This window comes from Tripterygium wilfordii, chromosome 23, assembly GCF_013401445.1.
Source record: "Tripterygium wilfordii isolate XIE 37 chromosome 23, ASM1340144v1, whole genome shotgun sequence".
In the NCBI taxonomy this organism is placed as follows: domain Eukaryota; kingdom Viridiplantae; phylum Streptophyta; class Magnoliopsida; order Celastrales; family Celastraceae; genus Tripterygium; species Tripterygium wilfordii.
The window spans coordinates 5,548,158-5,562,742 of NC_052254.1; the positions used below are offsets into that span (position 1 = coordinate 5,548,158).

The 14,585-nt window shown below is 38.4% G+C and overlaps 1 protein-coding gene across 1 annotated transcript; it reads right to left on the reverse strand.

Annotated features, from left to right (window-relative positions):
• Positions 1-5,269: 5,269 nt before the first annotated feature.
• On the reverse strand, positions 5,270-14,585 carry LOC119992590 (putative disease resistance RPP13-like protein 1). Its single transcript, XM_038839366.1, has 4 exons — positions 14,293-14,585; positions 5,870-9,535; positions 5,684-5,769; positions 5,270-5,538 (listed from the first exon to the last, which is right to left on the reverse strand). Exons 1-2 carry the CDS (start codon positions 14,428-14,430, stop codon positions 5,921-5,923), a joined length of 3,753 nt encoding a protein of 1,250 aa, XP_038695294.1. The 5' UTR covers positions 14,431-14,585; the 3' UTR covers positions 5,270-5,538; positions 5,684-5,769; positions 5,870-5,920.

Consider the following 14,585-nt stretch of genomic DNA (forward strand, 5'->3'; position numbering starts at 1 on the left):
CTGGGAGCTTCAAATAATATTGAGATCAGAAAGGTGTGGTGAAAACAACTAAGGAGAAGGAGGTAGAGGCCTTTCGAGGATTTGAGATGAATATAAGGAAATACAATGAATGACAGATAGTAAGGCTGTACAAAGGTGAATTGGTTATGTTTAGGGGTATGCATGATGAGTCTATGAAGGAGAAGCTTCATATGGAAGTAGTCAGATTCAATAATTGCAAAATAGGGGCACACAAAACTGGGGCAGTTTTGTGTGGAATCAAAGTTATCTCATTTTATATCTTGTAAAAATTTCTGCTATTTCCTTTATTCCTAACCCTCTTGAATCGTATATATACTTGATCAGTCTATCCTGTTATCTATCTATTCTAAATAAAACTCTCTGAGATCATTCAATTCATTTCTGAATTCCTTATTCATTGCTTGTGTTCTTCACGATTTTTATTGCTTGTATATCTTGCCTTCAGAAATCTCATGTAGTACAAGCATTGCCATACTATTGAATTTATTTGGAAGTTAAGTAAAGTATTAAAAGAATCATGACAAGTGTATCAGGACATTGTTCTTAGCAGGAACTTGAGAGATTTTGGTGTTCTTGACTATAAAGGAGCTAAAAGAAATTAAATGGCGCTAAAAAGCATGGTGGAGCCGAAGAGATTGTGGTGTTCTTAATTCCAAGAGAGCTAAAAGAAATTATATTATGTTAAAAGACATAGCGGGGCCCAAGAGATTTTGGAGCCGAAAAGCTTTTGTTTGGCGTTAAAGGTATGTCGGATTTGATGGAAATAAGATGGAAGCAGTAAATCGATGGAAAGACTAGACAAAAAGAGACTGAAAGATGCAAGAATAAGCGTAACATGGCAGATTGAAGATGGGATGGAGGCAAAAGATGCAGTCTTCTCATGATGGATGATTACAGGATGATAGGGGTGATGGTGCTTACGACAATTAACCAAAATAAAATTTTCAAAATGAGAAAAATAAAAGAAAATACAATTTTCTTCATACATTCATACACTCATGGATATTTTCTTGCATAAATTCAAACAAACATTTCTGGCCAAGCCGGGAATGGCCTTGTGATCCCGTGCCCTTTATTTTTCTGCACAAACATTTGGCCAAGCCGGGAATGGCCTTGTGATCCCGTGCCCTTAATTTTTCTGCACAAACATTTGGCCAAGCCGGGAATGGCCTTGTGATCCCGTGCCCTTTATTTTTTTTTGCACCAACATTTGGCCAAGTCGGGAATGGCCTTGTGATCCTGTGCCCTTTATTTTCTTGCACAAACAGTTGGCCAAGCCGGGAATGGCCACAGTGATCCCGCGCATTTCAGTTCCCGTACGAAACTCGGTTGACTACACCTTTGTTTGTCTTTTATTTCATAAAAGACATAAAAAGGGGGGCAGCTGTAATACCCGGTTTTCGTCCGGCCCAAAAAAATAGAAAAAATAGAAAAATTAAAAAATACAATAATAATAATAATAATTCAAAAGCCCGTTCTGGAGCCCGCATGCTTACAAAAAAAATTCAAAACTTGTTTCCTGGACCCATAAGCATACAAAAATCCTAAGGCCCACCTCTTGGACCGTAAGCCCATAAAAATTCAAACCTAAGCCCAAAAGATATAAACCCTAGAAAATATCTAAAAAATAGGGCAATTAAATAAATAATAAACAAAAGAAAATCCTTAAGAGGGAAAGGTGGTTCCTTTATTAGGGTTTCACAAAAATAGGGAAAAGACAAAAATGTAAGTCTTGAGGGTTTTAGAGAAGAAGAGGAAAATAGGGTTTTTGAGGGTATTTTGGGATTTTTTTGAAATAAAGATAAGTTAAAAGAGAAGAGCAGCCGGACAATTGAGAAAAAAGGGGAAGGAGAGTTGAGAAGAAAAGAAAGGGGAGGAAAGAAAAGAAAATAGAGAAGAAATCGGGAGAGAAAGGGAGAGCAGTAGTGAGAATAGAATCGGGGTGGAGGAAAGGACGAGAACCACTACTCCGATCATTGCCTCTGTCACCAGTTCATCGCCTCTGTTTCCATTGCCTTTGCTTCCCGTCCATTGGAAAGGTAATGGTGTGCCATATTTCGATCTGAACCTGTTTCTTGCTTCTTGTGTATGTCTTCCTATTTCCATTCTGTAATTCATATGTGGTTTGCACAGATTCAAGAAAAATGTTTGCTCGTATTCTATAACCTATTTGATGGTTTGTTTTGAATGAAACGTGGACTGTGTGTGCCTATTCCCTTGTTTTAACATCTGACTTTGATATACCTGTTTCTTCACAATAAGAATGCATAGTCCAAATGTCTGGTTTTACTTGTTGTTTTGGTGCTCGATATTGGTCCTTGGATTTGATACATGGAGCTCGCTGATATTCAATTTGTTCGGATCTGTGTATGCCTACTGTGTTGATATCTGATGGTGTATTGATGCTGGTTTCTGATGACATTTTACTGAAAATAATAACTGGAGTTGATATCTGGTTTTAAAGTGTTAGTTGGTGTATTCATATCTGGTGTTGTTCTTCTAAGTAATGCATTTGTTTTGATTGATCGGATACGTCTGTATTGGGTTAGAAGTTTTGTTATCTGTATTAAGATGGTATTGAGATAGTTTGCATTCGGTTTGTGGAATACATATCCGGTTTGATTAAGTCGAGCTTCTTGGATTTGATTTAAAAATGGATTTAGTTGGTATTGGTTTGAATTACTTGGGTTTGATTTAGATCGAGCTTACTTGGATTTGGTTTGGTTTAGATTTAAGATGGATTTGATTTGAATTTGTTTGTTTGAACCGGTTTGATTTGGTTTGTAAAAATGAGGTTTATATGACCTTAGCATATGTGTTTATATGGTGTTTATATGTATGGGTTTGATTTAAATTGGATCTTGATATTACTTGAGAATTCAATTTTGACCCCGTATCTTGTTTGTTTTTGGATGTTGGACCGGGTTGGATGTCATTTGGGCCGGAACACATATTTGGAGATCGGATTGGGCTTGAGTAATGGACTGGGCTCTATGGGCCATATTTAAATTTGTATTTTTATCTTTATATTCCATTACTTGTATATATTTTTATCTGGTTTTTATTTGTATATATCTTTGTAAAGGCAAATATGTAATAGGGTAGTGGAAAAATAATAAAAAGTAATATAGAGTAGTGTAGTTTAGTTTCATTTATTTAAATTGATTAGTATGCATGTTAGGGGTTATTAGTTTAGCATGCATGTTTAGAATGTATATTAGAATTGTATGCATAGATCATTTTCCGCAAATCCGTCAATTCAACAATCACGTCTTTACCAATTTTTCACAAAAACAAATTAATGGATACTACATTAAAGTCAATTAGGAGGAGGACTTGATGACATTCAGCTCCTGCCTAGACTTTAATTGTGTTATCCTTATTTAAACAAATGTAAATGGTAATTTAATTTATTAGATACCTAAATTAAAGTTCATTAGGAGGAGGACTTGATGACATTCAGCTCCTGCCTAGGCTTTAATTATGTTATCTTTTCAAATTAAAGTGTCATTTATATTTCTAAACACAATGATAAATTAATTTACTAGATACCTAAATTAAAGTTCATTAGGAGGAGGACTTGATGACATTCAGCTCCTGCCTAGGCTTTAATTATGTTATCTCTTCAAATTAAGGTATCATTTGTACTCGAAAACATAATGGTAACTAAATTGAAGTTAATTAGGAGGAGAACTTGATGACATTCAGCTCTTGCCTATGCTTTAATTATGTTATATTTTCAAATCAAAATATCATCTATATTGAACAAACAACTTTTCAAGAAAAAACACATAGATCAATCTAGGTAACCTTTTAGGGAGTTGTGGGGTGCCTAACACCTTCCCCACACTCAATAGACCCCCTTACCCATTTTCTGGTTCGTAGACCTTTTTTTTTTTTAGTGTCCAATTGCACTTAAATCAATTGGTGGCGACTCTAAATCATTTTTCATCCTTTCATCGCCGGTCCGCGTCGTGACCCCGGTTGCGACACATAGCAATACTAGTTTGGACTGTAATAGTTATTTCACTTGCTGCTTTGTGTGTATCAGTCACCCTCAGCTCTCTGAACATATTCTCTCCTTATAGCATAAATGGTTGATTTCTGCATGTTATCATTTTGTTTCTGTTGTTTTGCTTGCGTCACTTGTTTGAAGGCTTGTTCGTTAAGAGGTATTGATTGTTTCTTGTACTGTCGTAACAGGAATAGTATCATACGTGGTCGAGCTGGGAGGGGTTATAATTTTGAGCTGCAATTCCTCTTCCAAAATAATGTTAAATTATGGTTTTCCTTTTTTTGAAAATGGCATTAGGGTTTAGGTTTTAGTTTGTAGGGTTTAGGGTTTAGAAAAGAAAATTTGTTGGTTCAAATGGTTAAGTTAGATGTTTGAATCTCTTAGCGCATGTGTTTGGGATGTTGCAAATTCTAACATACATTTTGGCCCGATTAGGTATTATTTGTGCATTGAATTGTGGCCCAAGACTTAATCAGTCAATGTAGTTTGTGGGTATTGCTTGTGACCTGTGGATTTATCATTGGGGTGGAGTTTGGTGGGTACATATGGGTTTACCATTGGGGTGGAGTTTAGTGAGTGGTGCTTTTGGTAAGCTAAATATTATTGTTTGTCCCTACTCTTTTTTGGGTAATCGAGAATTACCCAACAAAACATGACTACCCGAACAATTGTGTCAATTCTAAACTATGGTTTGCTTTACACTGACGACAATATAATGATTAAGCTGAAATTCATGAGAGAAATAATGTTGAAACTGCTGGGGTGAGAGTTAATTTGCAGCCTCCCACTTTACCAAAGCTTATTTGTTTTCTTTGGCCTACGCTTATTGATTGAGATGGTGTACATCAACGTGATAATGCAAGTTCTCTTCCTGTTATATTTTTCAATAGGTCTACAAATATATCAGATATGAATTTTGAGGATTCTTCTGTACAAGTAGTGTCTTTCATTTTGATAAGATTTTTTTGTTGATAATCATGTTCTCAAGTGTTCCATGTTCCATCACTGTCAGATCACCCGACTCCCCAACCTTCTGCTCTGTCAACTGCCTCTCCGCTCTGTCTCGCCCACCCTATGAATTTTGAGGATTTATCTTGCACCTTGCATCTTACATGCACACTTACCTTGCCTGATTTACTTCCGATTACCTTCTCGGTTTCTCAAGACCATAACAAATTCAATTAACTTTTCAATGCATACAGAGCTCAATGTCTAATTGTGAACGCTTAAAAGTTGTTGAAATTGGTTCGAGCCTCCTTTCAAGTGTTTAAAACATTACAATGCGAACAGCAGAGTAGTGAATTATGAACTATACATGGACCTCACCCAATCTGTTGACCACTCATTCAATATCAATATAAGAAGTAAGAACATACCCAAAAAAAAGGAAAAAACAAGGCATCTAATAATGTTCAGCAACAAAAACACCGACTTAGTCCACTACCAATTTGCATCAATATCCACTTTTTGATAAAACGACCTCAGAAAACTCGTTCAGCGACCTGAAAGGTATGGATATAAAAAGGATATGGTAAGAGAATTCAAATTGGCAGTGAAGTTACAAAAGCATATCTAGCAACTATGAATTAGTTAGTAGATTCACATAAACAAGAAAAAACAATTTTTGTGTTTGCTGGGTGGGCAGACCTGCAGGACTTCTTAAACTCTGATTTATTTATGACTTGCATGACTTGTATGATCAAAGAGACCCAGTTGGCGTAAAATCTGAAGCTCTGCAAGATAACAAGTATAATTACTTTGGCAAGAGTTATAAAAGTAGAAGGAATAAAGTGAGAAAGTGAAGCAGGATATGTTAAAGGAAGTGTTACTCACATATTGAAAATGGACTACAAATAATCGCACCACTGATTATCTTCTCAATCATTACTTATAGAAGACGCGTAATCCCTTTTTTTCCTTAAGTAGTTTTTTTTTGAGGAGCGGACAATGATAGATACGTATTTCTCTAAGAGAGAAAGGCAGGGCTTCCTTTGTCAGAGATCGGAGCTTGGGGCAGCTTCTGATAGATAAATCTTTAAGAGAGGTGAGCATTTGGAGTCCCATGGACACAGATTCCAGACTCACGAATTCTCTTATATCGAGTTGTTTAAGAGAGGTGGGAAGCCAACAACAATTATCATCTGCAAATGCTACCACATCTGCAGTTGCAGGACATCTACCATAGACTTTAAGTGTCTCAAGAGAGGATAGCATGCCCAATCCCCACTCTGCTATTGGCTGCCTCAGATTATGGCAATTCCCTATGATCAGCCCTCGAAGTGAAGGGAAGTGGCTTTGCATTTGAATGGGCACCAATGACAGATTTTGGCATTCTTCCATTTGAAGTTGTTGAAGACTGGTGCTGCGGAAGCCCATTTCTGGGAAGGACTCTAAAGCAGGACAATCATATATGGACAGAGACCTGAGACTTTGCAAACAGTTAATGGAGGGCAATGCTTTTAGGTTATCGTCATCCGAAACTTCAATTGTTTCAAGTGCCGTGTTCTTCTCTGAAATTGCTGATTCCAATTGCATACAAATAGGACCCCTTATTGTAAGGAATTTAAGAGCAGCAGGAAATTTGCCGGCTGGAAAGGAGGTAGGCCCCTGATATCCCACAATCTCCAATTCCTCGAGATGAGACTCAGATTGAGACTGGTTTGTGTTGTCATCTTGCACCGTCAATCCATCCGGTAGACACAATAGATTTACACAATGCCTGATTGTCAATTTCCTTAATGAGGTAGGAAAGTTGAAGTTTCTTTCGAAGTACTTGAGAGAGGAGCAATCTTCAATATGTAGTTCTTCGAGAAGGCTTTCCCTTCCATCTCTAGTGTTTATCATCGGGAAACACTCGAGAGCATCACAATTTTTAACTATAATGCATTTTAGACAGCATGGCAATCCACTTGGAAAATTCCAAATCAGTTTAGGACAACCATATAACCTAAGCTCTTGAAGATTTGGGAATCCTTCACCACCCATAGTGCCATGAGACCACTCCCTCCACTCTGACATACCACCAATTTCCAACCTCTCTAGCGATGGAAATGGCACAACAACATTCCCATAGAACTCAACACCTATGCTTTTCACCGCCTTCAATCCAATTATGCTTAGCTCTTTGAGTAAGCAAAGATGCCCAAGTGGTGGTAAGAGTTTGGTCTCTCCACAATATCTCAAAGTTAAGGAAACCAAAGGAATATTACTCATCCAAAATGGGAATTCAGCACCACAGTAGGATGAAATGGTAAGCCTCTTCAAGTTTTGATGAGGTTCAAGTGATTCAAGTACCGACATGTCATTCCTTCCATGGCAATAATTCCATTCTAATTCCAATTCTTCAAGGCCTTGCTTCCCCTTTAAGTTCGCTAACTTTGCATCTTGGACATTTTGAAGCCCTTGAATGGATAAACTGCCACGAAGATTATTCAAGTTCTTGAGTTCAGCAATTGTAGTTCCATGGCCTTCTTTCACAATAAACTTGGATAAAGTCTGAAGATTGGTCAACATACCAATGCCAGATGGAAACTTTTGTAACTTAAATGTCTCGAAAATATCAAGATGCCGCAAGTTCACCAGATTTCTAATTTTATCTGGCAACTTCTTGAGGAACTGACAATAACACAATAGCAAAGTTTGCAAATTAAAGAGACTACTCACTGACTCTGGAAGCTGTTGAATATATGTCTGAGATAAGTTGATGTACCGTAGGTGTATCAAATCCCCAATTGAATTCGGTAGCTTTGTTATTTCTGGAATAGTAAGAGATAGCACCCTTGCGCATTTTGATTGTGCCAATAACTTGTACAGCATCTTGCATTCATAGCCTCTCGAGTCAGAGAAATAACCCCTTCGCCAAATTGGAAAACCCACAATTGTTCTCAACCTCTTCATTCGAGTATAGATTTCATACTCTTGCGAGTCAATATCTTTGAGATAGGAAAAAGATGCATGACGGACCTTTTGATATAGTATAGTTGACATATCATCCTCTAACATAGCCTCATCATTATAACAAATTTCTCTTGCAATAGTTTGAGCAAGATCACTTATAAGATCATGCATCACAAATACTGATATCCTACTATATTTCGGTGGCTCAAAGAATGGTTGTGAACGAGGGTATGGGAAGAGCAATTTATTAATGATCGACGACTGAAATAATGACCTTGATACCAAATCCTCAAAGTATTCGACTCCCAAGTCCCCCATTAGCTTCCCTCCCCGGGGATCGTGCAAGAAACCTTCTGCCATCCATAGCGAAACCAACTCATCCCTATCAAATTCATAATCCTTGGGGAATATTGCACAATAAACAAAACATCGCTTTAAATGAGAAGGGAGATCATTGTAGCTCAATTTTAGAGTCGGATGGACACTATTGCTCGTTTCTCGGGAATTCCACAATTTGTTTCTCAATACACGTTCCCACTCCTCACGGCTTCGTTTATTGCGCAAGAGACCTCCCAATACTTTTGCAGCCAACGGAAGTCCGTTACACCTTTTTGCCAATTCCATACCAATATCCTTTAGATCTAAGTGTGAATCAAAGCTTTGTGCCGCCAAAGCATGGTGAGCCAATATGAACAAGCACTCTTCATCTGGCAACTCCTTCACACAGTAGGCATGGACATCAGCAGTGATCGGTGCAGCATTTTTCTTACGAGTGGTGACAACTATTTTGCTACTGGTTGCTGCAGAAACGAAAGGTGCACGTAGTAGATCCCATTGATTGTAATCCTCTTCCCATACATCATCTAGGATGAGCAAAAATTTCTTTTGAGATAATTTCTCTTTCAATGTTTCTTGAAATGAATTCAAATTAAGATCCTTTAAATCACGGATCTCTGGAGCTACACACCACAGAATTGTTCTCGTTAAGTCAATAACATCAAAATTTCCAGAAACACATACCCATATCTTGATGTCAAAATAGTCTTGCACAGCAGAATCATTGTAGACTAACTTTGTTAAAGTAGTCTTACCAATTCCTCCCATCCCTAATATAGGGATCACAGAAATGGAATTGTTAGCACCTTCTTCATTCATCAACAACATCTTAACAATAACCTCCTTGTCATCATTCCTGCCATAAATATCCGATTCATCTACCAAAGAAGTTGTCGAAGTTGTCGGTGGCCTTTCCGTCACCTGGTTGGATCTCGTCCCATTAACAAGCCTTCTCAAATTGAGAGTCTGGTCCTGCCATGCATTAATACGTTGTAATCGTTTAGTAATGTCTTTTATCCTGGATGCCATCTTGTTATTGAACGCAAAAGAAGTTATACGAGTGGGGATTAACTTCCGCAGTTTGTTTGTGCTTGCCTGAGAACCTTCCATCACTTTGCCCTTCAAATCTTCAGTGTTGAACTCATCCAGCACGTCTTCGATGTCATAGGTCAGATCTCGAAACTCATCAAGCCATATTTTCACTGCAGAATTTGTCATTTGCGTGTCTTCAGCATCATCAAGCAAAGAGCTGATTTCGGCCAGCATCTGTAGCAAATAGAACCTCTGTGTCCTATTGTCAAGCACTCAAACACAATAGCAGATCAAGAACAAACAGAGAAGGAAATACAAGTACTTATCAACATCAGCAGAAGCTATTCATTGACATTAGCTTTCTTAGTTTTCAATTCTCTCTTCCCAGTACATACGAACTAGGGCTTGTAGTCTCTTAGAACACAAAAGAAGAAGTCACTGCAGCCACACAAACATAGACATTACATAAATGACCTTGGTCAAAGTTAGATACTACTTTAACCAAGTCTTGTACACATAACACACATAAGACAAAATAACCAACAGTAAAAGTAAACCACCACTTTCCCAGAATTGCATTACAACATTCAACACTCCTCCTTAATGCATTTTCTGGTAACTCCCATTCTGGTTCTGAGCATTTGAAACCTAGCCTTAGGCAAGGCCTTGGTCAATAAATCTGCAAGTTGATCCTCTGACTTGCAGTAAACCATCTTCACTTCACCATTTTGTTCAGCTTCTCTGATTGCATGATATCTTACATTCATGTGCTTGGTTTTACCATGCTTCACAGGATTTTCACCAATAGCAATAGCAGATGTATTATCACAATAAATAACTGTAGCTTCACTTTGCTGCTGCCCCACATCCACTAGCAGTTTTCTCAGCCAAAGTGTTTGATTTGAAGCTGAAGCTGCTGCAACATACTCAGCTTCAGCTGTTGACTGTGCAGTAATATCTTGCTTCTTTGAACTCCAAGAAAAAACTCCTGAGCCAAACGAAAACAAGTACCCTGAAGTGCTCTTAAAGTCATCTACATTACCAGCAAAATCACTGTCAGTGTATCCTTCAAGTGCACTCCCTTCATTTTTGTCAAACCATACTCCATAGTCTGCTGTTCCTGCCAGATACCTAAGTACTCTCTTGGCTGCCCCTTGATGAATCTTGCTAGGAGCCTTCATAAACCTAGACAGCAGGCTTGCACAATAAATCAAATCAGGTCTTGATGCTGTTAAGTACAATAAACTCCCAATTAAGCTTCTGTACAAGGCAGCATCTGTAAGTTCTTCACCATCCTCCAAAGACAACTTAACATTTAATGACAATGGTGTAGCAGAACTCTTACATTTCTCCATATTAAATTTCTTTAATATATCCAGAGCATATTTTCTTTGAGAAAGAAAAATGCCTGAATTAGACTGACAAATCTCCATTCCCAAAAAATATGACATCTCCCCCAAATCAGACATTTCAAATTCATTCTTCATCTCAGCCTTGAACACTTCCACTGCTGCTGGACAACTTCCAGTGATGAAGAAATCATCAACATAAAGAGAGACAATCATCTTCTGATCTTCATCTTTGGTATACAAGGTAGGTTCATTAATACTCCTCCTAAAGCCATGCATTAGGAGGTAACTATCAATCCTGCTGTACCAGGCTCTAGGAGCCTGTTTCAACCCATAAAGTGCCTTACTCAACTTGTACACCATCTCCTCCTTACCAGGTATCACAAAACCCTTAGGTTGCTCAACATATATCTCCTCTTCAAGAAGACCATTCAAAAATGCTGACTTGACATCCAAGTGATAAATTTTCCACCCTTCTTTAGCTGCCAAGGCAATCAACATTCTCACTGTGTCATGTCTTGCCACAGGTGAGAATGTTTCTCCATAATCTGTTCCAGGTAACTGTGCATACTCTTTGACCACCAACCTGGCTTTGAACTTGTTCACAGAACCATTTGGATTCAATTTGGTTCTATAAACCCATTTCACCCCAATCACATTCTGCTTCTTAGGTTTAGAAGTCAACTGCCATGTTTCATTCTTGTTAATCATTTCAATCTCTTCCTTCATAGCTTGCTTCCATTCATCAAACTTGCAAGCTTCCTCATAATTTGTAGGTTCCACCATAGCCATATTACAACTTTCATAAACTTCAGTCAAGGATTTTGTTTTCCTGACAGAAGTTTCATCAGTTGTAGAACCAACTCCCTTGTCTTCATCCTTCACAAAATTGTTAGAACTAGAGCACTGCGCTGACTGAGACTTGGTAGACCACACTGCATCATTAACATCCCAATCCCAGTGAGCTTCCTCGTCAACCACCATATCCCTACTAATCAGAAGCTTTTTTGTCTTCAAATTGTAAACTCTGTACCCTTTAGCTTGTGCAGAGTAACCTAAAAAAATCCCAACATCAGCTTTCTCATCTAATTTTGTTCTTTTCACATCTGGAACATGTGTATAACACAATGAACCAAACACCTTGAGGTGTCTAGCAGATGGCTTGGAACCAAACCATGCCTCAGTAGGTGTCACTCCTTCAACAGACCTAGTAGGAAGCCTGTTAAGAAGATAAACAGCAGTGTAAACTGCCTCAGCCCAAAAATTCTTTGGTAACTTCTTTTCAGCTATCATGCATCTTGCCATCTCCATAACTGTCCTGTTCTTCCTTTCAGAAACCCCATTCTGCTCAGGTGAGTAGCCTACTGTCAACTGATGTGCAACTCCAGTCTCTTCACAGAATTGATTAAAATTTGAGGAGGTATACTCCTTGCCATTGTCAGACCTTATAGCCTTGATCTGCTTCCCACTCTGAGCCTCCACCATCGCTTTAAACTTCTTGAAAACAGTGAACACCTGAGACTTGTTACTCAAGAAGTACACCCATGTCATTCTTGTACAATCATCAATAAATAGTATAAAGTACCTATTCTTGCTTAGGGACTCTACACTCATTGGTCCACACACATCAGTGTGAATCAATTCAAGTTTCTCACTTGCTCTCCATGATGAACTTGCAGGGAAAGACTTTCTATGCAATTTACCTAGCTGACATGCTTGGCAAACAGCTTGATGCTCCTCTACTTCTGTCATATCCCTCACAAACTCCTTATCCCTTGCTAACTTCAGACCCTTCAAGTTAAAATGTCCATACCTTTTGTGCCACAGCCAAGTATCGTCTGTCTTAGCTATGTAGGAGGACTGTACTGTAGCTTCATAATATAACGGAAAACTATTGCCAGACATTTGTACTCTAGCAATTTCACCACCATTAGCATTAAAGATTGTGCAAGAATAATCTTTAAATACTAATGAGTAACCTTTCTTTAACATTTGTGACACACTCAACAAATTCTTACTTAACTTGGGAATGTACAAAACATCATGAATGTGCCTCATACCTTTTTTTGTGTTTACAGCAACCACTCCCTTTCCCTCAGCTTCAACTATTTCACCATTGCCAAGTTTCACTTTTGTCTTCACTGATCTATCCAGAAAAGTGAACAAATCAATGTCCTTTGCCATGTGACTTGTACAACCACTATCAATCAACCAAACATTTGAATTTGAAGTCTGAGAAGTGTGCAGAGCCATAAAGAGATGGTCCTCATGGTGCTGTTGTTGCTCATTAGTAAAGTGGGCTTGCTGAATAGTCTGCTTTCCAGAAGAATTTTGCTTTTGTTTACAAAACTTTTCTATGTGCCCCACCTTTTTACAATACCAACACTGTACTTGCTGCTTTCCCTTGTATCTACAATCTTTTTCTAGATGGTTGGTCCTACTACAGGTGCCACATGGAGGATATGTTGCCTTTTTCCAACCTTGATCAGAACCACCAACTTCCTTCCCTTTTCCTGTCTTGTTCTGTACATTCTTTTTGCCATCTTTTGAGGAGGATCCCTGCTTCCAACTCTTGTGCTTAGCCTGAAAAGCCCCCTCTGTCACATCATCATTTCTCATAGAAGCCCTTTGCTCTTGTGCCTGTAACTTACTACAAAGTTCAGAGACACTAAGTTGTTTAAGGTCACAAGATTCTTCTATTGCAGAAACCTTGGCCTCAAACCTTTCTGGTAAGCTAACCAACATTTTCTCTACAACTCTACAATCTGTAATTTTCTCACCATATAACCTCATCTGATTCACTAATCCAACAAGCTTGTCAGAGTAGTCCTTCACTGTATCACCCTCCTTCATCCTCTGCAACTCAAACTCTCTCTTAAGAGTTAACAATTTTACAGATCTCACCCTCTCACTACCTTGGAACTCTTCTTTAAGAGTTTCCCAAGCTTCCTTAGCAGTTTTTAAGCCTACCATGCGTGAGAAGATTACCTCAGTTACAGCTCCATGGATGAATGAAAGAGCTTTAAAGTTCTTTGTGCTGTTCTCCTTCTGTTGCTTGATCTGATTCACAGTTGAAGTTTCTGTGATCTCTGCAGGTCTGTACCCTTGCTCTACAGTGCTCCATAAGTCATGAGCATTCAGAAGAGCCTCCATTTTTACGGACCAAAAATCATAACCTTCACCTGAGAAAATGGGAGGAGTAGGTAGACCACTGCTTCCCGTTGCCATCTTCAACTTCTACTTCACAGATCCTGTAAGACCAGTAAAGCTTCGATACCACTGTAGCAAATAGAACCTCTGTGTCCTATTGTCAAGCACTCAAACACAATAGCAGATCAAGAACAAACAGAGAAGGAAATACAAGTACTTATCAACATCAGCAGAAGCTATTCATTGACATTAGCTTTCTTAGTTTTCAATTCTCTCTTCCCAGTACATACGAACTAGGGCTTGTAGTCTCTTAGAACACAAAAGAAGAAGTCACTGCAGCCACACAAACATAGACATTACATAAATGACCTTGGTCAAAGTTAGATACTACTTTAACCAAGTCTTGTACACATAACACACATAAGACAAAATAACCAACAGTAAAAGTAAACCACCACTTTCCCAGAATTGCATTACAACATTCAACAGCATCATCTCCCAATCCTTGAGGTCACCAAGGATTTTCTCCCGCCTAGCAAAGATGTTGAGTTCGTGAGAGGTCAACCTTTCAATGAGTGGTTGAACAGAAGCCGAGAGGAGTGCTCCTCCAACACCAATAGCGATCTCCATTGTAACAGAAGAAACACAAAATAGTAGGAAGAATGAAGTTTCAAAAGACAAATCTCTCAAAGTAATTAAGGTCCTCTTGTGGTTGTGTGTATCTTTGGCGTGCTTTATGTTAAAAGCAATGACTTCTCACATTTTACACTGTTTTGATGAGATTC

Excerpts from the sequence above, each read along its gene's own strand:
- LOC119992590 (XM_038839366.1), bottom strand. The coding sequence starts at position 14,430 with ATGGAGATCGCTATTGGTGTTGGAGGAGCACTCCTCTCGGCTTCTGTT. Across the intron at positions 9,536-14,292 it reads ACCTCAAGGATTGGGAGATG|ATGCTGGCCGAAATCAGCTC; the intron begins ATGCTGTTGAAT and ends TATTTGCTACAG.